The following is a 23,655-nucleotide window of genomic DNA, read 5'->3' as shown; positions in this document are numbered from 1 at the left end:
GGACCCTTCCCAAGTTCTCATTTTCCGAACTTCCTAGCTATCGTTCTGTTCATCCCAGTGGGTTCTGAGACCCCCTCATTACTCTACACACAGCTTGGTTTATGTTGGTGGGCGTTCAGTCAGTCAAGACTTGGGTACAAATCCTTTCAAATCTGGGACATTGCACCGCTAGAATTTCTAAGAGAAGCTTTGAACAGGTTCCGGACTCAGTCCTGTCCTTACCTCTCTAAACGACCGCGTTCTTCTTGTAGATTCAAGACCTTAAACAACAGATTAAGGAGAGAGAAGAGCAACTCGCCCAGCTGAGAATCGAAAGTGTAAGTTTCTTCAGTCTTTTGTTTACAAATACTCCATTACCCCATGAGGAGAAGGTTACCTGTACCCCCGATACCCCACGGGTACAGAGACCCCCGATACCCCACGGGTACAGAGACCCCCGATACCCCACGGGTACAGAGACCCCCGATACCCCACGGGTACAGAGACCCCCGATACCCCACGGGTACAGAGACCCCCGATACCCCACGGGTACAGAGACCCCCGATACCCCACGGGTACAGAGACCCCCGATACCCCACGGGTACAGAGACCCCCGATACCCCACGGGTACAGAGACCCCCGATACCCCACGGGTACAGAGACCCCCGATACCCCACGGGTACAGAGACCCCCGATACCCCACGGGTACAGAGACCCCCGATACCCCACCGGTACAGAGACCCCCGATACCCCACGGGTACAGAGACCCCCGATACCCCACGGGTACAGAGACCCCCGATACCCCACCGGTACAGAGACCCCCGATACCCCACCGGTACAGAGACCCCCGATACCCCACGGGTACAGAGACCCCCGATACCCCACCGGTACAGAGACCCCCGATACCCCACTAGTGCAGAGTTACCTGTACCCCCAATACCCCATTAGTACAGAGTTACCTGTACCCCCAATACCCCATTAGTACAGAGATCCCCGATACCCCATTAGTACAGAGATCCCCGATACCCCACTGGTACAGAGTTACCTGTACCCCCAATACCCCACTAGTACAGAGTTACCTGTACCCCCAATACCCCACTAGTACAGAGTTACCTGTACCCCCGATACCCCATTAGTACAGAGATCCCCGATACCCCACCGGTACAGAGTTACCTGTACCCCCAATACCCCACTAGTACAGAGTTACCTGTACCCCCGATACCCCATTAGTACAGAGACCCCCGATACCCCACCGGCACAGAGTTACCTGTACCTCCAATACCCCACTAGTACAGAGTTACCTGTACCCCCAATACCCCACTAGTGCAGAGTTACCTGTACCCCCAATACCCCACTAGTGCAGAGTTACCTGTACCCCCAATACCCCACTAGTGCAGAGTTACCTGTACGCCCAATACCCCATTAGTAGGGTTTCCTGTACCCCCAATACCCCATTAATAGGGTTTCCTGTATCCCATTACCCCACTAGTACAGAATTACTTGTATCCCCAATATCCCATTAGTAGAGTTACCTGTACCACCAATACCCCACTAGTACAGAGTTACCTGTATCCCCAATACCCCATTAGTAGGGCTTCCTGTACCCCCAATACCCCATTAATAGGGTTACCTGTATCCCCAAAACCCCACTAGTACAGAGTTACCTGTACCCCCAATACCCCACTAGTACAGAGTTACCTGTACCCCCAATACCCCACTAGTACAGAGTTACCTGTACCCCCAATACCCCACTAGTACAGAGTTACCTGTACCCCCAATACCCCACTAGTACAGAGTTACCTGTATCTTTAAACTCCTCCATACTCTAATGGTCACTGGCATCATCTTTGCTTCTTAAGCAGCACTGCCCTTACTTTCCCTTGGTCTTCTCAATGCTGCCTCGGGACGCCCAGCATCCGTAGCTCTCTCCCAGGGGAGATGAGGCCAGTAGTGGTACCCTCAACTGGTGCTCTTGACGTCAGATGTAAACGAGCCCCGGTGACCAATGTTGGGAGGACCTCGGGCCTACCCGTTCTGGTGTGGGGAATGACCCCTGCGCTCAGTTCATGCCTGAATCCTCCGCGAGAGAGGGAGGGGAGCTTCATTATCGGAGGAGTTGTGAACGGAGCAATCGTCAGCTCAACTCCTGACCTTGTGACAGAGGGAAGGTCATCGGTGAACCAGCTGGAGATGGTTGGGCTGAGGACACTGTCCTGAGCTCCTCCAGCAGCCAATGCCCGGGGACCTCCCGCGACCTCTGTCCTCTCCGAGTAAGCCTGGCTTCTCTTCGCTTTCAGGGAGTTACTGACTCGGAGAAACGCATCCAACACCTGACGCTAGAGAACGAGAGTCTGAAGCAAAGCCTGAGTGTGACCCAGGGACTCCTACAGCAGCTCTCCACCATCCCACTGCAGCCCTCCACTCTGCTCCTCAAGGTAAGTCCATTCGCGGCTGTCATGGGGAACCGTGACATAGGCCCATCTCCTGGAGCAGGTCCCCCCGCAGCTTCTGAATCTGCACCTCGTACACCAGGATCTGAAACAGAGCAGGACCTCAGTGGGGCAACGCCTGACCCCAGAGCTGGCATCTTCCCTCAGGGTCATACCAGGCGAAGGGGCTATTGGAGTCTGGAGCAACCTCACCGCCCGGAGACAGGCCAACACACGCTACCTGGGGCTCACCTGCCCAGATCAGCCTTGCCTCAGTGGATAGCACTCAGGCCCGCTGAGTCAGGAGGTCATTGGTCCCAGTCCCACACCAGAGACTTGAGCCCATAATCCACGCTGACACTCCCAGTGCAGTACTGAGGGAGTGCTGCACTAAAGGAGGGTCAGTACTGAGGGAGTGCTGCACTGTCGGAGGGTCAGTACTGAGGGAGTGCTGCACTGTCGGAGGGTCAGTACTGAGGGAGCGCCGCACTGTCGGAGGGTCAGTACTGAGGGAGCGCCGCACTGTCGGAGGGTCAGTACTGAGGGAGCGCCGCACTGTCGGAGGGTCAGTACTGAGGGAGCGCCGCACTGTCGCAGGGTCAGTACTGAGGGAGCGCCGCACTGTCGGAGGGTCAGTACTGAGGGAGCGCTGCACTGTCGGAGGGTCAGTGCTGAGGGAGCGCCGCACTGTCGGAGGGTCAGTGCTGAGGGAGTGCTGCACTGTCGGAGGGTCAGTACTGAGGGAGTGCCGCACTGTCGGACGGTCAGTGCTGAGGGAGCGCCGCACTGTCGGAGGGTCAGTACTGAGGGAGCGCTGCACTGTCGGAAGTGCCGTCTTTCAGATGAGACATTAAACCGAGGCCCCGTCTGCCCTCTCATGGATATAAAAGATCCCACGGACACTATTTCGAAGAAGAGCAGGGGGAGTTCTCCCCCGGTGTCCTGGGGCAAATATTTATCCCTCAACCAACATCACTAAAAACAGATTACCTGGTCATTATCACATTGCTGTTTGTGGGATCTTGCTGTGTGCAAATTGGCTGCTGCATTTCCCACATTACAACAGTGACTAAACTTCAAAAAGGTGCTTCATTGGTTGTAAAGCACTTTGGGACGTCCTGAGGACATGAAAGGTGCTGTAGAAATGCAAGTCTTTCATTTTTCTTTCATAACTTACGGGTCAAAGCTTCAACCTTAATGGCCGACAAAATTAATGTGATGAATAATATCAGTCTGAGACAACTTGGACAGGGCCTTCAGGGTAGAAAGACATCCCAAGTTCACAGAGGTGCAATGGGAGAAGGAAATGGACACCAGGCCAAAGGAGGAGATATCAGGAGGGGTGGCCAATGGTGTAGCCAAAGGTGGGCTCTTATCATAGGGAGGCCGGGATTGCTGGACTACTGTCCGTCTCGTTCACCCTCTACCACCCGGGTAGTCCCATGATACAATGATAATGGAATTGTTGACTAATCACAGCAATCAGTCTCTATCAATGAGTCTACAACAGTCCCAGACATGGGGTGAGGAAAACCCCCAGTGGTGGAGAGCTTTTACATAGAATTACATAGAATGTACAGCACAGAAACAGGCCATTCGGCCCAACAGGTCCATGCCGGTGTTTATGCTCCACACGAGCCTCCTCCCACCAGCTTTGGGAACCAGGTCCAAAGTCACCTGTTCCTCCCAAGCTGCACCTACCACATGTCATGTCTCAAATTACTCACAAGCATGCACCTCAGCAACTCGCCAAGGCTTCTTCGGCAGCACCTCCCAAACCCGCGACCTCTACCACCTAGAAGGACAAGGGCAGCAGGCACATGGGAACAACACCACCTGCACGTCCCCCTCCAAGTCACACACCATCCCGACTTGGAAATATATCGCCGTTCCTTCATCGTCGCTGGGTCAAAATCCTGGAACTCCCTTCCTAACAGCACTGTGGGAGAACCGTCACCACACGGACTGCAGCGGTTCAAGAAGGCGGCTCACCACCACCTTCTCAAGGGGCAATTAGGGATGGGCAATAAATGCCGGCCTCGCCAGCGACGCCCACATCCCATGAACGAATAATAAAAAAATATACTGGATCCCAAAATATTATTTTCCGAAAGGAATTGATTTAATTTGTATTTGAATGAATCGACACTGCTCCCACCGTCTCCGAGGGAGCCTGGTCCACTCACTCACTGAAATAACGTTGCTACAGATTAGTTTTGAATTTACACTCCTTCAAACGTCGGCCGTGTCCTCTGGTGATAAGAAGGGCCTTAAAGAAGGAGAGGGAGGTGGTGAGGTAGAGGGCCAGGCACGGATTTCAATAGAGTGGGGCCTAGGCGGCTGCAGGCACGGCCGCCAATGTGGGGCAGAGGGAGGGGGCATACGCAAGAGGCCAGAGTCAGAGGAACGGAGAGTTGGGGTGGGGGGTTGTAGGGCTGGAGGAGGTTACAGAGATCGGGAGAGGGATAGGATGGTCCGAATCCAGCTCATACTGAGACGATTAAAACCTCCCTCTCTTCTGACCTCAAAGATCTTAATGAGACTAAGTCTGGGGATAGTTTCGACCCAGTTCTTATTTGGGGCAAGTGTCCATGACGGAAAATTGCTCCAAGATCGCACAGAACTGTCCACTGATATAGAAAGGAAGACTTAGATTTCATCACACTTTTCACAACCTCAGCATGTCCCGAAGGACGTTACCGCCAATGAGGGAGTTTTTGAAGAGTCCTCACTGTTGTAATCAGAACAGCAGTTGTTATTTTTGTTGGGTGAGGGTATTAGGGGTTACAGAACCAAGGTGGGTAGATGGAGTTCAGATACAGGTCAGTCATGATCTAATTGAATGGGGCTCCTCCTGATCCTATGTTCCTAAGAAAGAAAGACCTGCATTTATACATGGGAATCAATTCATGTATTTGTTAATGTAGGAAACGCAGCAGCCAATTTGGGCTCAGCAAGATCCCACAAACAGCGATGAAATAATGACCAGATAATCTGTTCTGGTGTTGGTTGAGGGATAATTATTGGCCAGGACACCTCTGGGGAGAACTCCCCTGCTCTTCGACATAGTATTGTGGGATCTTTTACCCTCATCCATGTCTTTGTCCAGACTGGACTATTCCAATGCTCTCCTGGCCGGCCTCCCGTCTTCCAGCCTCCCTAAACTTGAGCTCATCCAAAACTCTGCTGCCCGTATCCTAACTCGCACCACGACCCGTTCTCCCATCACCCCCCTGTGCTCGCTGACCTACATTGGCTCCCGGTCCAGGAACGCCTCAGTTTTAATATTCTCATCCTTGTGTTCAAATCCCTCCATGGCCTCGCCCCTCCCCATCTCTGTAACCTCCTCCAGCCCGACAACCCTCCGAGATCTCTGCACTCCTCCAATTCTGGCCTCTTGCGCATCCCCCACTCCCTTCACCCCACCATTGGCGGCCGTGCCTTCAGCCGCCTGGGCCCTAAGCTCTGGAATTCCCTCCCTAAACCTCTCCGCCTCTCTCTCCTCCTTTAAGACTCTCCTTAAAACCTACCTCTTTGACCCAGCTTTTCCAAAGATTCACAACCCTCTGAGTGAAGAAATTCCTCCTCATCTCAGTCTTGAATGACCGACCCCTTTTCCTGAGACTATGCCCTCTAGTTCTAGACTCTCCAGCCAGGGGAAACAACCTCTCAGCATCTACCCTGTCAAGCCCCCTCATAATCTTATATGTTTCAATTAGATCATCTCTCATTCTTCTAAACTCCAGAGAGTATAGGCCCATTCTACTCAACCTCTCCTCATAGGACAACCCTCTCATCCCAGGAATCAATCTAGTGAACCTTCGTTGCACCGCCTCTAAGGCTAATATATCCTTCCTTAGATAAGGAGACCAAAACTGTACACAGTACTCCAGGTGAGGTCTCACCAAAGCCCTGTACAATTGTAGTAAGACTTCCTTACTCTTGTACTCCAACCCCCTTGCAATAAAGGCCAACGTACCATTTGCTTTCCCAATTACTTGCTGAATCACATATCTCCTTATGTGACTCGGTGTCAATTGTTGTTTGATAATCGCTCCTGTGAAGCGCCTTGGGACGTTTTACTACATTAAAGGTGCGAAATAAATTCAAGTTATTAAGTAGAAATTTCAAGAATGAGAGGTGATCTTATTGAAACATATAAGATCCTGAGGGGACTAGAAGGGGTAAATGCTGAGAGGATGTTTCCCCTTGTGGGAGAGACTAGAACTCGGGGCCACAGTTTAAAAATAAGGGTTCTCCCATTTGAGACGGAGATGAGGAGAAATTTTTTCTCAGAGGGTGGTGAGTCTGTGGAACTCCCTTCCCCAGAGAGCGGGGGAGGCAGGGTCAGTGAATATTTTTAAGGCTGAGTTCGATAGATTCCTGATTAACAAGGGAGTCAAAGGTCATAGTAGGTAGATGGGAAAGTAGGGTTGAGGTCGCAATCAGATCAGCCATGATCTTATCAAATGGCAGAGCAGGCTCGAGGGGCCGAATGGCCGACTCCTGCTCTTAATTCGTATCAAAGGAATATTTCTGGGGTCAGTACTGAATGATCCCACCTTGTGGCCGGATTTAAATTCTTCTTTTAGGAAAATGAGGAGCTGAGATCGAAGGTTCGGGTCCTGGAGGAGTCCCTGCAGCAGAAACTAGAGCAGTTACTGCGTCTGGAGGGGCAGATGAGCAACATGCAGTGGGGGAAGGAAGAGGAGGTGAGGCGGCTGGACGAGAGAATGGGAGCCCTACAGCACGAGCTCGACCAACAACGGGAACGGCCCACAGAGATACAGGTAACAGAGAGAGAGAGAACGAGGGGGAGAGAGAGAGGGAGAGAGAGAGGGGGAGAGGGAGAAAGAACGAGAGAAGGAGAAAGAGAAAGAGGAAGAGAGACAGAGAGAGAGAGAGAGGGGGAGTGAGAGAGGGAGAGAGAGAACGAGAGAGGGAGAAAGAGAAAGAGGAAGAGAGACAGAGAGACAGAGAGAGGGGGAGTGAGAGAGAGACAGACAGAGAGAGAGAGAGAGACAGACAGAGAGAGAGGGAGGGGGAGAGAAAGAAAGAGGAAGAGAGAGAGAGAGAGAGAGAGAGGGGGAGTTAGAGAGGGAGAGAGAGAACGAGAGAGGGAGAAAGAGAAAGAAGAAGAGAGACAGAGAGACAGAGAGAGGGGGAGTGAGAGAGAGACAGACAGAGAGAGAGGGAGGGGGAGAGAAAGAAAGAGGAAGAGAGAGAGAGAGAGACAGAGAGAGGGGGAGAGAGAGAAAGAGGAAGGGAGACAGAGAGAGAGAGAGACAGAGAGAGGGGGAGAGAGAGAGGGGAGAGAGAATGAGAGAGGGAGAGAGAGAAAGAGAGTCATAGAGAGAGAGAGCGAGAGAGACTGTCATAGAGAGAGGCATAGAGAGTGAGACAGAGAGTGAGATGGAGAGAGTAAAATGGAGAGAAAGCGATAGAGCGACAGAGAGTCAGAGAGAGAGAGAGACAGAGAGAGTGAGAAGGAGAGAGAGAGATAGAGAGAGAGTGAGATGGAGATAGTGAGATGGAGAAAGTGAGACGGAGAGGGTGAGATGTAGAGAGTGGCAGAGAGCGAGAGATGGGGAGAGAGAGTAGGAGGGAGGGAGAGAGAGAGGGAGTGAGTGGGAGGGAGAGAGATAGAGAGAGCGAGAGGGAGGGAGAGTGAGAGGGAGGGAGGGAGGGAGAGGGAGAGGGAGGGGGGAAAAGCGAGAGGGAGGGAGGGAGAGAGAGAAAGAGAGGGAGGGAGGGGGGAAAGGGGGAGAGAGGTCGAGAGGGGGAGAGAGAGAGAGAGAGAGAGAGGGGAAAGGGGGAGAGAGGGAGGGAGAAAGAGAGAGAGAGCGAGAGAGACAGGGCTCTCCCAGTTCGAGACTCCCTGATGTGAGACCTCTCTCCATTCAATAAAACAAAGTGATGGGAGCTTTGTCCATTCCTGTCTTCCAGTACGTCACCAAGCAGGTGGAGGTGGATTCGCCGGGGACTCTGAAATCGCTCCAGGAGTGTGAGCAGAGAAACCGGCAGCTCCTGGATCAGCTCTGTACCCAGGAGAAGCAGTGCAGTGCACTGGAGGAGGAGCTGAGGGGGTCGCAGGGGACGAGCTCCGAGCTCAAATACAAGGTAAACCCGGGCAATGGAGGCCCAGCAAACCTCAAACACCCCATCATTCACTTCAATCCTTCATTTATTCCTTCTTTCAAATTGTCGCCCAGGCGATTCTCTCCCTCCCCCACCAGCTGAATGACGGGTGTCGAAGGCTCATTGGTGAGAAAAGGCCTGGGTCCATCGAGTTCCCCATCCACCACTCGGGAACGCCCACAATACAACGGGAATGGAGTTGTTGGCTAATCAGAGCAATCAATCTCCATCTCTAGGAGGGAGTGATCTAATCGAGGTGTTTGAAATGATTAAAGGATTTGATAGGGTCGATAGAGAGAAACTATTCCCTCCGGTGGGGGGAGAGTCCAGAACAAGGGGGCAGAACCTTAAAATTAGAGCCAGGCCGTTCAGGGGTGATGTCAGGAAGCACTTCATCACACAAAGGGGAGTGGAAATCTGGAACTCTCCTCCCCCAAAAAAGCTGTTGAGGCTGGGGGTCAATTGAAAATGTCAAAACTGAGATTGATAGATTTTTCTTGAGTGAGGGTATTAAGGGTTACGGAACGAGGCGGGTGAACTGAGTTAAGATACGGATCAGCCATGATCTAATTGAACGGCGGATCAGGCTTGAGGGGCTGAATGGCCTCCTCCTGTTTCCTATGTTCCTATCAATTAGTCTACAACAGACCCAGACATGCGGCAAGGACAACATAAGAAATAGGAGCAGGAGTAGGCCATTCGGCCCCTCAAGTCTGCTCCTCCATTCAATCAGATCATGGCTGATCTTCCACCTCAATTCCACTTTCCTGCCCGATCCCCATATCCCTTGATTCCCTTAGTGTCCAAAAATCTATCTATCTCAGCCTTGAATATAATCAACGACTCAGCATCCACAGCCCTCTGGGGTAGAGAATTCCAAAGATTCACAACCCTCTGAGTGAAGAAATTCCTCCTCATCTCAGTCTTGAATGACCGACCCCTTATCCTGAGACTATGCCCTCTAGTTCTAAACTTTCCAGCCAGGGGAAACAACCTCTCAGCATCTACCCTGTCAAGCCCCCTCATAATCTTATATGTTTCAATTAGATCATCTCTCATTCTTCTAAACTCCAGAGAGTATCGGCCCATTCTACTCAATCTCTCCTCATAGGACAACCCTCTCATCCCAGGAATTAATCTAGGGAACCTTCGTTGCACCGCCTCTAAGGCAAGTATATCCTTCCTTAGATAAGGAGACAAAAACTGTACACAGTACTCCAGGTGAGGTCTCACCAAAGCCCTGTACAACTGTAATAAGACTTCCTTACTCTTGTACTCCAACCCCCTTACAATAAAGGCCAACATGCCATTTGCTTTCCCAATTACTTGCTGTATCTGCATACTAACTTTTTGTGATTCTTGTACGAGGACACCCAAATCCCTCTGAACACCAACATTTAATAGTTTCTCACCATTTAGAAAATTTTCTGTTTTTCTATTCTTCCTGCCAAAGTGAATAACCTCACATTTCCCCACATTATACTCCATCTGCCACCTTCTTGCCCACTCACTTAACCTGTCTATATCCCTTTGCAGACTCTTTGTGTCCCCCTCGCAGCTTACTTTCCCACCGAGCTTTATATCGTCAGCAAACTTGGATACATTACACTCGGTCCCTTCATCTAAGTTATTAATATAGATTATAAATAGCTGAGGCCCAAGCACTGATCCTTGAGGCACCCCACTGGTTACAGCCTGACAACCTGAGAATGACCCGTTTATCCCTACTCTCTGTTTTCTGTCCTTTAACCAATCCTCTATCCATGCTAATATATTACCCCCAACCCCCCATGAGCCATTATCTTGTGTAACAACCTTTTATGTGGCACCTTATCGAATGCCTTTTGAAAATCCAAATATACGACATCCACTGGTTCCCCTTTATCTACCCTGCTAGTTACATCCTCAAAAAACTCTAATAGATTTGTCAAACACGATTTCCCTTTCATAAAACCATGTTGACCCTGCCTAATCATATTATGATTTTCTAAGTGCCCTGTTACCACTTCCTTAATAATGGATTCCAGCATTTTCCTGACGACTGTTGTCAGGCTAACTGGCCTGTAGTTCCCTGTTTTCTCTCTCCCTCCCTTCTTGAATAGCGGGGTCACATTTGCTACCTTCCAATCCACCGGGACCGTTCTAGAATCTAGGGAATTTTGGAAGATCAAAACCAATGCATCCACTATCTCTGCAGCCACCTCTTTTAGAACCCTAGGATGTCGGCCATCAGGTCCAGGGGATTTATCGGCTTTTAGTCCCATTAATTTGTCGAGTACTTTTTCTGTACTGATATTAATTGTTTTAAGTTCCTCACTCTCATTAGACCCTTGGTTCCCCACTATTTCTGGGATGGTTTTTGAGTCTTCTACTGTGAAGACAGATACAAAATATTTGTTTAACGTCTCTGCCATTTCCTGATTCCCCATTATAATTTCTCCCGTCTCAGCCTCTAAGGGACCAACGTTTACTTTTGCTGCTCTCATCCTTTTCACATACCTGTAGAAGCTCTTACAATCTGTTTTTATATTTCTTACTAGTTTACTTTCATCAATTTTTTGATCGTCATTTGCTGGTTTCTAAAACCCTCCCAATCCTCAGGCTTATTACTCTTCTTGGCAACATTATAAACCTCTTCTTTTAATCTAATACTCTCCTTAACTTCTTTAGTTACCCACGGGTGGATCACTTTTCCCGTGAAGTTTTTATTTCTCAATGGAATGTATATTTGTTGAGAATATTGAAATATTTCTTTAAATGTTTCCCATTGCTTTTCAACCATCAAACCCTTTAATTTAATTTCCCAATCTACCTTCGCCAATCCGCCCCTCATACCTAAGTATATTTAAATTTAAGACTCTAGTTTCAGAGTTAAGTACATCACTCAGACTCAATGTGAAATTCTATCATATTATGATCACTCTTCCCCAAAGGATCCTTTACTGTGAGATTACTAATTAACCCTGTCTCATTACACAATACAAGATCTAAAATAGCCTGTTCCCTGGTTGGTTCCATGATGTATTGCTCCAGGAAACTGTCTCGAATACATTCCATGAACTCATCCTCCAAACTACCTTTGCCAATTAGACTTGCCCAGTCTATATGAAGATTAAAGTCCCCCATGATGACTGCATTACCTTTGTTACAAGCTCCTATTATTTTATGATTAATACTCTGTCCAATGGTTGAGCCACTATTCGGGGGCCTATAAACTGCTCCCACCAGTGTTTTCTGCCCCTTGTTATTTCTTATTTCCACCCAGACTGATTCTACTTCCTGATCCTCCGAGCCGAGACCCTGTCTCACCACTGTCCTTATCTCATCCTTTATTATCAGGGCTGCACCCCCTCCTCTTCCATTCTGCCTGTATTTTCTAAATGTCAGGTATCCTGGAATATTTAGTTCCCAACCTTGGTCACTTTGCGACCATGTCTCTGTAATGACTATTAGATCAAACCCATTTATCTCTGTGCCACTAATTCCTCTCTCTTGTTACAAATGCTTCGTATATTCAGATAAAGTGCCTTTAATTTTGACTTTTTATCGTTTTTCCCTGATTTGACCTTATTCCCTGATGCACTATTACCGTTAAACTCTGTCCCTTCCTGCCACACTCTGTTTATCTTTACCCAAATCACTACACTGCTCTGCAGCCTTGACTTTTCTCTTTAGATTTATAAATTTCCCCTCACCTGACCCTATCCGCCCCCCTATTTTAGTTCGAATCCCTATCTACAGCCCGAGTTATTTGATTCGCCAGGACGCTGGTCCCAGCCCGGTTTAAGTGAAGCCCGTCCCAGTGGAACAGCTCCCTCTTTCCCCAGTGCCCCATGAATCGAAACCCCCCGTCTCCCACACCACTCTGAGCCACACATTTAACACTCTGATCCCCAATGGTGCAGAGCTTTTGGAACCAGAGGTCATTTTATTTACAAGCTGAGTTGAAGAGCAGGGACCACCAAGAGAGTAGAAGATTATTGGACAAAAGAAAGAAAGAACCTGCATTTGTATAGAACCTATCACAACCTCAACTTAACTTCCCATCCAAAAGACAGTACCTGCGACAGTGCAGCACTCCCTCAGTACTGACCCTCCGACAGTGCAGCGCTCCCTCAGTACTGCCCCCTCAAACAGTGCAGCGCTCCCTCATTACTGACCCTCCGACAGTGCAGCGCTCCCTCAGTACTGACCCTCCAACAGTGCAGCACTCCCTCAGCACTGACCCTCCGACAGTGCGGCGCTCCCTCAGTACTGACCCTCCAACAGTGCAGCGCTCCCTCAGTACTGACCCTCCGACAGTGCGGCGCTCCCTCAGTACTGACCCTCCGACAGTGCGGCGCTCCCTCAGTACTGACCCTCCGACAGTGCAGCGCTCCCTCAGTACTGACCCTCCGACAGTGCAGCGCTCCCTCAGTACTGACCCTCCGACAGTGCAGCGCTCCCTCAGTACTGACCCTCCGACAGTGCAGCGCTCCCTCAGTACTGACCCTCCGACAGTGCAGCGCTCCCTCAGTACTGACCCTCCGACAGTGCAGCGCTCCCTCAGTACTGACCCTCCGACAGTGCAGCAGTCCCTCAGTACTGACCCTCCGACAGTGCAGCACTCCCTCAGTACTGACCCTCCGACAGTGCAGCACTCCCTCAGTACTGACCCTCCGACAGTGCAGCACTCCCTCAGTACTGCCCCTCCGACAGTGCAGCGCTCCCTCAGTACTGACCCTCCGACAGTGCAGCACTCCCTCAGTACTGACCCTCCGACAGTGCAGCGCTCCCTCAGTACTGCCCCCTCCAACAGTGCAGCGCTCCCTCAGTACTGCCCCTCCGACAGTGCAGCGCTCCCTCAGTACTGACCCTCCGACAGTGCGGCGCTCCCTCAGTACTGACCCACTGACAGTGCAGCACTCCCTCAGTACTGACCCTCCGACAGTGCAGCCCTCCCTCAGTACTGACCCTCCGACAGTGCAGCACTCCCTCAGTACTGACCCTCCGACAGTGCAGCGCTCCCTCAGTACTGCCCCTCCAACAGTGCAGCGCTCCCTCAGTACTGACCCTCCGACAGTGCAGCGCTCCCTCAGTACTGACCCTCCGACAGTGCAGCGCTCCCTCAGTACTGACCCTCCGACAGTGCAGCGCTCCCTCAGTACTGACCCACCGACAGTGCAGCGCTCCCTCAGTACTGACCCTCCGAGAGTGCAGCGCTCCCTCAGTACTGACCCACCGACAGTGCAGCGCTCCCTCAGTACTGACCCTCCGACAGTGCAGCGCTCCCTCAGTACTGACCCACCGACAGTGCAGCGCTCCCTCAGTACTGACCCTCCGACAGTGCGGCGCTCCCTCAGTACTGACCCTCCGACAGTGCAGCGCTCCCTCAGTACTGCCCCTCCGACAGTGCAGCACTCCCTCAGTACTGACCCACCGACAGTGCAGCGCTCCCTCAGTACTGACCCTCCGACAGTGCAGCGCTCCCTCAGTACTGACCCTCCGACAGTGCAGCGCTCCCTCAGTACTGACCCTCCGACAGTGCAGCGCTCCCTCTGTACTGACCCTCCGACAGTGCAGCGCTCCCTCAGTACCGACCCTCCGACAGTGCAGCACTCACTCTGTACCGACCCTCCGACAGTGCGGCGCTCCCTCAGTACCGACCCTCCGACAGTGCGGCACTCCCTCAGTACTGACCCTCCGACAGTGCGGCGCTCCCTCAGTACTGACCCTCCGACAGTGCGGCGCTCCCTCAGTACTGACCCTCCGACAGTGCAGCGCTCCCTCAGTACTGACCCTCCGACAGTGCAGCGCTCCCTCAGTACTGACCCTCCGACAGTGCAGCGCTCCCTCAGTACTGACCCTCCGACAGTGCGGCGCTCTCTCAGTACTGACCCTCCGACAGTGCGGCGCTCCCTCAGTACTGCACTGGGAGTGTCGGCCTGGATTATGGGCTCTGGAGTGGGACACGATCTCCTGACTCAGAGCCGAGAGTGCGACCCACTGACGCGTGGCTGATCTGGGCAGATGGGCCCCAGGTAGCGTGTGTTGGCCTGTCTCCGGGCGGTGAGGATGCTCCAGACTCCAGTCGCCCCTTTGCCTGGTCCCACCCTCCCACTGAGGTCCTGCTCCGTTTCAGATCCTGGTGTACGAGGCGGAGATTCAGAAGCTGCGGGAGGACCTGCTCCAGGAGATCCGCCACCTGGAAGCCAGCAAGGAAGAGGCTGTCAGAGAGGCATCGGAGTGCTCAGAGGAACACCTGAACCAGCTGCGAGAGCAGTTCTCAGGTAATGGAGGAACGGCCAGCAAAGCAGGTTCGACCCCCAGAGCGAGAGGTGGCTCAAACACCCATCAGCGCCTCGCTCTCTGTCAGCCACTCACGGTTAACGTTGATGGGTACTTGCATTTATATAGTGCCTTTCACCACCTCAGGATGTCCCAAAGCCCATGAAACACCTTTTGAAGTGCAGGCACTGTTTTAATGTAGGAAACGCGGCAGCCAATTTGCGCACAGCAAGATCCCACAACCAGCAATGTGATAATGACCAGATCATCTGTTTTAGTGATGTTGGTTGAGGGATAAATATTGGCCCCAGGACCCCGGAGATCGATCATACACTGGGCTCGATCGGTGAGACCCTGTCTGGGGGCGATCGGTGAGACCCTGTCTGGACGATCGGTGAGACCCTGTCTGGGGGCGATCGGTGAGACCCTGTCTGGACGATCGGTGAGACCCTGTCTGGGCTCGATCGGTGAGACCCTGTCTGGGGGCGATCGGTGAGACCCTGTCTGGGGGCGATCGGTGAGACCCTGTCTGGACGATCGGTGAGACCCTGTCTGGGCTCGATAGGTGAGACCCTGTCTGGGGGCGATCGGTGAGACCCTGTCTGGGGGCGATCGGTGAGACCCTGTCTGGACGATCGGTGAGACCCTGTCTGGGGGCGATCGGTGAGACCCTGTCTGGGGGCGATCGGTGAGACCCTGTCTGGACGATCGGTGAGACCCTGTCTGGGCTCGATAGGTGAGACCCTGTCTGGGGGCGATCGGTGAGACCCTGTCTGGGGGCGATCGGTGAGACCCTGTCCGAGGGCGATCGGTGAGACCCTGTCTGGACGATCGGTGAGACCCTGTCTGGGGGCGATCGATGAGCCCCTGTCTGGACGGTCGGTGAGAACATGTCCGGACGATTGGTGAGACCCTGTCTGGGGGCAATCGGTGAGGCCGTGTCTGGACGATCGGTGTGACCCTGTCTGGACAATCGGTGAGGCCCTGTCTGGATGATTGGTGAGACCCTGTCTGGACAATCGGTGAGGCCCTGTCTGGACGATCGGTGAGACCCTGTCTTGGGGCGATCGGTGAGACCCTGTCTGGGGGCGATTGGTGAGACCCTGTCTGGACAATCGGTGTGGCCCTGTCTGTACGATCGGTGAGACCCTGTCTGGGGGCGATCGGTGAGACCCTGTCTGGGGGCGATCGGTGAGACCCTGTCTGGGGGCGATTGGTGAGACCCTGTCTGGGGGCGATTGGTGAGACCCTGTCTGGGGGCGATTGGTGAGACCCTGTCTGGACGATCGGTGAGACCCTGTCTTGGGGCGATCGGTGAGACCGTCTGGGGGCGATCGGTGAGACCCTGTCTGGGGGCGATTGGTGAGACCCTGTCTGGGGGCGATTGGTGAGACCCTGTCTGGACGATTGGTGAGGCCTTGTCTGGATGATCGGTGAGACCCTGTCTGGACGATCGGTGAGACCCTGTCTGGGGGCGATCGGTGAGGCCCTGTCTGGGGGCGATCAGTGAGGCCCTGTCTGGATGATCGGTGAAGCCCTGTCTGGACGATTGGTGAGGCCCTGTCTGGACAATCGGTGAGGCCCTGTCTGGGGGCGATCGGTGTGACCCTGTCTGGACGATCGGTGTGGCCCTGTCTGGGGGCGATTGGTGAGACCCTGTCTGGACGATCGGTGTGGCCCTGTCTGTACGATCGGTGAGGCCCTGTCTGGGGACGATCGGTGTGGCCCTGTCTGGACGATTGGTGGCGCCGGCATTTATTGCCCATCCTCAGGTGCCCAAGGTGGTGGTGATGGGCCTCCTTGAACCACTGCAGTCGGTGTTGATCAGGACCTCATGGTGTTACCTGTGCTTTGACTGATTTCAGGAGTCCAGCAGCGTCTGACTACACTGCGACCTGTCCTCAAGTGTATGAAGACGAACTACAACAGCCTGAGGAGTCAGGTCAAAAACTTCTCCCAATTCTACGAGGCAGCGATTACTGAGGCAAAGAAACAGGTGATAAAGAGAGAGAGGGACCTGCTGATCCCAGCGCCCGCTCCGCCCGGTGCCCACTCCGCCCAGTGCCCGCTCCGCCCGGTGCCCACTCCGCCCGGTGCCCACTCCACCCGGTGCCCGCTCCGCCCAGTGCCCACTCCGCCCAGTGCCCACTCCACCCGGTGCCCATTCCACCCGGTGCCTGCTCCATGCAGTGCCCACTATGTCCAGTGCCCAACCTGTCCAATGCCCACTCCGTCCAGTGCCTAATCCATCCAGTGCCCATTACCTCCGATGCCCACTTTGTCCAGTGCCCAATCCACCCAGTGCCCGATCCGTCCAATGCCCACTCCATCCAGTGCCCACTATGTGCAGTGTCCACTCTGTCCAGTGCCCACTCCATCCAATGCCCACTCTGTCCAGTGCCCACTCTGTCCAGTGCCCGATCTGTCCAATGCCCACTCCGTCCAATGCCCACTACCTCCAATGCCCACTCCGTCCAGTGCCCGATCTGTCCAGTGCCCACTCTGTCCAGTGCCCACTCTGTCCAGTGCCCACTACCTCCAATGCCCACTCCGTCCAGTGCCCACTCTGTCCAGTGCCCACTACCTCCAATGCCCACTCCATCCAGTGCCCACTCCGTCCAGTGCCCACTCCGTCCAGTGCCCACTCTGTCCAGTGCCCACTACCTCCAATGCCCACTCCGTCCAGTGCCCGATCTGTCCAGTGCCCACTCCACCCACACTTTTTTAAAGAACCGTGTAAGATCATTTTTCTATTTTTCCTCCCACTCCCTTCCATCCCATCACCATCACCATGTTCCCCAATCCCCTTTCCAGAAACTCATCTAATTGTCTTGACCCCACCTACACTGTCTCTGTCCCGGCTACTTTATTCTACAACTCAATTACCCTTGGGGTGTAAATGACCCCTGATTGAGGGATATTGAGCAAGGACGGGTAAATGGAGTTGAGATACAGATCATGATCTAATTGAATGGGAGGAACAGGCTTGAGGGGCTGAATGGCCTCCTCCTGTTCCTATGATCCTCCTGCTTCCTACTTCTAACTTGTGTTTCCTGGGATATGAACCCTTCGCCAGGGGGGAAATTAGAGGACATTTGGAAAGAGTTCTGAGGTTTGATTGATTTCTTGTTCGCTGTTTTTGCAGATCCATTCAGCAATAACTGAGGTGTCTGAATCCAACAGAAATCTGGTGGAAAAATACGAGAGGGAGATGGTCCTGAGGAAAAAATACCACGACCAGTTGGTGGAGCTCCGAGGTGGGTTTGGAGCAGTATTGGTCCATTGGGTTAAGGCACCGCCTGGTGGAGCTCCGAGGTGGGTTTGGAGCAGTATTGGTCCATTGGGTTAGGGCACCGCCTGGTGGAGCTCTGAGGTGGGTTTGGAGCAGTATTGGTCCATTGGGTTAGGGCACCGCCTGGTGGAGCCCCGAGGTGGGTTTGGAGCAGTATTGGTCCATTGGGTTAGGGCACCGCCTGGTGGAGCTCCGAGGTGGGTTTGGAGCAGTATTGGTCCATTGGGTTAGGGCACCGCCTGGTGGAGCTCCGAGGTGGGTTTGGAGCAGTATTGGTCCATTGGGTTAGGGCACCGCCTGGTGGAGCTCCGAGGTGGGTTTGGAGCAGTATTGGTCCATTGGGTTAGGGTACTGCCTGGTGGAGCTCCGAGGTGGGTTTGGAGCAGTATTGGTCCATTGGGTTAGGGCACCGCCTGGTGGAGCCCCGAGGTGGGTTTGGAGCAGTATTGGTCCATTGGGTTAGGGCACCGCCTGGTGGAGCTCCGAGGTGGGTTTGGAGCAGTATTGGTCCATTGGGTTAGGGCACCGCCTGGTGGAGCTCCGAGGTGGGTTTGGAGCAGTATTGGTCCATTGGGTTAGGGCACCGCCTGGTGGAGCTCCGAGGTGGGTTTGGAGCAGTATTGGTCCATTGGGTTAGGGTACTGCCTGGTGGAGCTCCGAGGTGGGTTTGGAGCAGTATTGGTCCATTGGGTTAGGGCACCGCCTGGTGGAGCTCCGAGGTGGGTTTGGAGCAGTATTGGTCCATTGGGTTAGGGCACCGCCTGGTGGAGCTCCAGCCCCGACAGATGGGAAGGTCCCAGGTTCAATCCCTGCTCTGTGCTGATATAGCTGGTCTATTGGTGGTCAGAGGAGTTCAGCTGGAGGTCAGAGGAGTTCAACTGGAGGTCAAAGGAAATGGGGAGGGCCAGAATGTTGATTGATGCCTATCTGACCATCTCAGTTAATAGACATTGTCCACCTCCCCATCTGGCCCTCTATTCGTGCACCTATCTCGATGGGGGAGTCGGGGTTGGGGGGGGGGTTCTGATATTCTTTCTCTCTCTTTGCTTCCACACACACTCATTTACATACTTTCCTCCCCCCGCCCCCCAGGGAATATCCGGGTGCTATGCAGAGTGAAGCCCATCACTGAGACTGACCAGACAGAGGGGACTCCCACAGCAGTGGTGACCACTCACCCGAACATTGAGTCCAGGGTCACGGTGCTGTACAAAGGCAAAGAGAGGACATTCGAGCTGGACAGGGTCTTTCCATCTCAGGCCACGCAGGAGGAGGTAAACGGGTCTTTTTCAGGGTGGCAGGCGGTGACTAGTGGGGTACCGCAGGGATCAGTGCTTGGGCCCCAGCTATTCACAATATATATCAATGATTTGGATGAGGGAACTCAATGTAACATTTCCAAGTTTGCTGATGATACAAAACTAAGTGGGATCGTGAGTTGTGAGGAGGATGCAAAGAGGCTTCAAGGGGATACAGACAGACTAAGTGAGTGGGCAAGAACATGGCAGATGGAATATAATGTGGAAAAATGTGAAGTTATCCACTTTGGTCAGAAAAACAGAAATGCAGATTATTATTTAAATGATGATCGATTGGGGAATGCTGATGTACAAAGGGACCTGGGTGTCCTTGTATACCAGTCACTGAAAGCAAACATGCAGGTGCAGCAAGCAATTAGGAAGGCAAATGGTATGTTGGCCTTCATTACAAGAGGATTTAAGTACAGGAGCAGGGATGTCTTACTGCAATTATACAGGGCCTTGGTGAGACCGCACCTGGAGTATTGTGTACAATTTTGGTCTCCTTACCTAAGAAAGGATATGCTTGCCATAGAGGGAGTGCAACGAAGGTTCATCAGACTGATTCCTGGGATGGCGGGATTGTCGTATGAGGAGAGATTGAGTGGACTCGGCCTGTATTCTCTGGAGTTTAGAAGAATGAGAGGTGATCTCATTGAAACATATAAAATTCTTACAGGGCTCGACAGGGTAGATGCAGGGAGGATGTTTCCCCTGGCTGGGGAGTCTAGAACCAGGGGTCACAGTCTCAGGATACGGGGTAGGACATTTAGGACTGAGATGAGGAGAAATTTCTTCACTCAGAGGGTGGTGAATCTTTGGAATTCTCTCCCCCAGAGGGCTGTGGAGGCTCAGTCATTGAGTACATTCAAAACAGAGATCGATAGATTTCTAGATATTAAAGGCATCAGGAGATATGGGGATGGTGCAGGAAAATGGTGTTGAGGTAGAAGATCAGCCATGATCTTGTTGAATGGCGGAGCAGGCTCGAGGGGCCGGATGGCCTACTCCTGCTCCTATTTCTTATGTTCTTACAAGGGTAAACGCGAGTGAGGAATGGTTTATCACTAGTGAAGGATGGTTTATCACTAGTGGAGAGTGGTTTATCACTAGTAAAGGATGGTTTATATCTCGTGGAGAGTGGTTTATCACTAGTGAAGGATGGTTTATATCTAGTGGAGAGAGTGGTTTATCACTAGTGAAGGATGGTTTGTCACTAGTGGAGAGAGTGGTTTATCACTAGTGAAGGATGGTTTATATCTAGTGGAGTGTGGATTATCACTAGTGCAGGGTGGTTTATCACTAGTGGAGAGTGGATTATCACTAGTGCAGGGTGGTTTATCACTAGTGGAGGGTGGTTTATCACTAGTGCAGGGTGGTTTATCACTAGTGGAGGGTGGTTTATCATTAATAAAACGCTGGTAACTCCAACATTGGGAGCCTGACGGTTCTAGACCTCAGATAACGAAGCTCAGAGCAACATATTTTCTTCAATGACGTTTATCAACAGCGCTAAAACACAGAGTAGCACTAAACACAGAGTAGCACTAAACACAGAGTAGCACTAAACACAGAGTAGCACTAAACACAGAGTAGCACTAAAACACACAGTCAAATGAAATGAGGTTTAAAAGAGTGCAGAGAAGGTTAAGGGGAGATTTGATCGAGGTGTTCAAATCATGGAGGGTTTTGACAGAGTAAATAAGGAGAAACTGTTTCCAGTGACAGAAGGGTCGGTAACCAGAGGACACGGATTTAAGGTGATCGGCAAAAGAAGCAGGGGGGAGATGAGGAGAAATTTTTTCATGAGGCGAGTTGTTCTGATCTGGAGTGCGCTGCCTGAGAGGGCGGTGGAAGCAGATTCAATAATAACTTGGATATATATTTGAAAAGGAGAGCTATGGGGAAAGAGTTGGGGAATGAGACTAATTGGACAGCTCATTCAAAGAGCCAGTACAGGCTCGATAGACTGGAAAATGATGGTCAGAGCCTCCGCCATTTCCTCCCTGGCTTCTCTTAACTGCCTGGGATACATTTCATCCGGGCCTGGTGATTTATCTACTTTCAAAGATGCTAATCCCCTTAATACTTCCCCTCTCACTATGTTTATCCCATCCAATATTTCACACTCCTCCTCCTTAACTACAATCTCTGTATCATCCCCCTCTTTTGTGAAGACAGATGCAAAGTATTCATTTAGAACCATAGACACATCTTCCGCCTCCACACACAGGTCTCTAATAGGCCCTACTCTTTCCTTAGTTATCCTCCTGCTCTTAATGTATTTATAAAACATCTTTGGGTTTTCCTTGATTTCACTTGCCAGTATTTTTTCATGCCCTCTCTTTGCTTTCCTAATTTCCTTTTTAATTTCACCCCTGCACTTTCTATACTCCTCTGGGCTTTCTGTAGTATTGAGCTCTCGGTGTCTGACATAAGCTTCCCTTTTCTGCCTTATCTTACCCTGTATGCTCTTAACATCCAGGGGGCTCTAGATTTGACAGTCCCTCCCTTTTTCTTTGTGGGAACATGTTTACTCTGAACCCCTTGAACCTCCCCCTTGAGCTCCTCCCACTGCTCTGACACTGATTTACCTTCAAGTAGCTGTTTCCAGTCCACTTTTGCTAAATCACTTCTCAGCTTAGTAAAATTGGCCTTTCCCCAGTTGAGAACTTTTATTCAGCAGAGATAAGGGCCTCACTGCGCTGTCATCTCTCAAGTCTGTTCTAACGAACTGGTGGCGATGTCTTGGTGACTTGTTTTACTAGAATCTAAAAAAAAGAAAGAAAGAACTTGTATTTTCACTGCGCCTTCCACAACCTCGGGACATCCCAAAGTGACTTTCGCAGCCAATGAAGTGTCGCTGTTGTGATGCGACGCTCGGTGGCAACTTCTCAGTCCAATCCGCAGAGCCTTCGATTTGGCTGCACCCTGGGCTGCTCTGTCTCCCCTCCTGCCCATTCAGTCGTTCGGCCCATCTCTGGTGGGGCCGTATCCCGGGAGACTTCGTCACATGACCTCCGGACTCCGCCTGCCCCGCCCCCCCAGCGTTCCCGCCGTTGGTCGCCCGACACGTCAGTCCTCGCGACAATTGGTCAATACTTGATTTGCTTCTTCTAGGGCCGTGGTTGCCAATCCTCCCAGATGGTCTTGAATTGAAGATTAATTTCCCGCACATTCCTGCGAGCAATCAGGGAGAATTATAATGGGGGGAGGGAGGGAGGGAGGAGGTATATTCTTCACCGTTTCTCCCTGGCTGGATTCACACCAACAGCTGGCCTGCACCGTGCACAGAATGCGATGTGGTCCAAGGCATAGACCGTTTTCTGGAGTGCAGTGGATTGTGGGTATGGTGGTCGCCATTGCACTGGGGTTCATTCCTAGACGGATAGAATTGAAAAGCAGGGAAGTTATGTTAAACTTGTATCGAACCTTGGTTAGACCACACTTGGTGTACTGTGAACAGTTCTGGTCTCCATATAACAGAAAGGATATAGAGGCACTGGAGAAGATGCAAAAAAGATTTACTAGGATGATCCCAGAACTGAGAGATGATACCTATCAGGAAAGATTGAACAGGCTGGGGCTCTTTTCTCTAGAATAGAGAAGGCTGAGGGGTGACCTGATAGAGGTCTTTAAGATTATGAAAGGGTTTGATAGGGTAGACGTGGAGAAGATGAGGGTTAAATTGGATAACCCCTGAAAACGAGAAGCTGGCTCATAACAGGAGGCGGCAAGTGGCGGTGGTCCCATGGACCACGAACCTGCTGTCCTCTCTCAGGATGGCAGCATTGCTGCTCCCACCCCTGTCACTCCGCCAGTGCTCTTGCTGTTGCCTGTCAGCCAGCCAGCCCGCTCCCTGTCGAGTATTGCAACTTCATCCAAGTATAGGAAACCTCCAAAAACAGGTACAAATGCACCAGGAGCCAGAAGAAATAATCCAGCAACTCACCAGTAACTCCTGCACGACCCCTTTAAATAGTGCTGGTGGGGGGGTCCGACATGCCCTTTAAGTCCTGTCCAGCTGTGTGGGGTTAAGTGCGTTGGCTGGTGTGGAGTTCCAAAATCGCATCTGTCCCTTTAAATCAGCGTTGCACACTGACCTGGGTCTTAATCTCCCTTCTCTACGTGCTGCGGGCGTTAGGTGCGTGCGTGCAAACCCCTTTACCAAGATGGCGTCCTGCGCACTTCATCTTAGAAGTCTGGGGGCACATCTCGGACCCCAATTTCGAGGCTTATTTGGCCGCGGAGC

General features: G+C 52.0%; 2 protein-coding genes across 3 annotated transcripts in view; one reads left to right on the top strand and one right to left on the bottom strand.

Moving 5' to 3' along the window:
* LOC137300050 (fucolectin-1-like) overlaps positions 1–23,655 on the bottom strand; it is a 433,112-nt gene that overhangs the window by 110,613 nt on the left and 298,844 nt on the right. The window lies entirely within an intron of this gene.
* The window catches only part of LOC137332590 (kinesin-like protein KIFC3), a 51,609-nt gene that overhangs the window by 17,333 nt on the left and 10,621 nt on the right, over positions 1–23,655 (top strand). The window contains 8 exon segments of the mRNA XM_067996533.1: positions 252–317; positions 2,277–2,414; positions 7,001–7,198; positions 8,355–8,528; positions 14,668–14,815; positions 16,679–16,809; positions 17,959–18,070; positions 19,198–19,379. Of these exon segments, the coding sequence (XP_067852634.1) occupies positions 252–317; positions 2,277–2,414; positions 7,001–7,198; positions 8,355–8,528; positions 14,668–14,815; positions 16,679–16,809; positions 17,959–18,070; positions 19,198–19,379 (1,149 nt within the window).

Source organism: Heptranchias perlo, chromosome 2 (genome assembly GCF_035084215.1).
Source record: "Heptranchias perlo isolate sHepPer1 chromosome 2, sHepPer1.hap1, whole genome shotgun sequence".
In the NCBI taxonomy this organism is placed as follows: Eukaryota; Metazoa; Chordata; class Chondrichthyes; order Hexanchiformes; family Hexanchidae; genus Heptranchias; species Heptranchias perlo.
The sequence above is the reverse complement of the archived record's forward strand: the minus strand, read 5'-3'. Positions and strand labels throughout refer to the sequence as shown.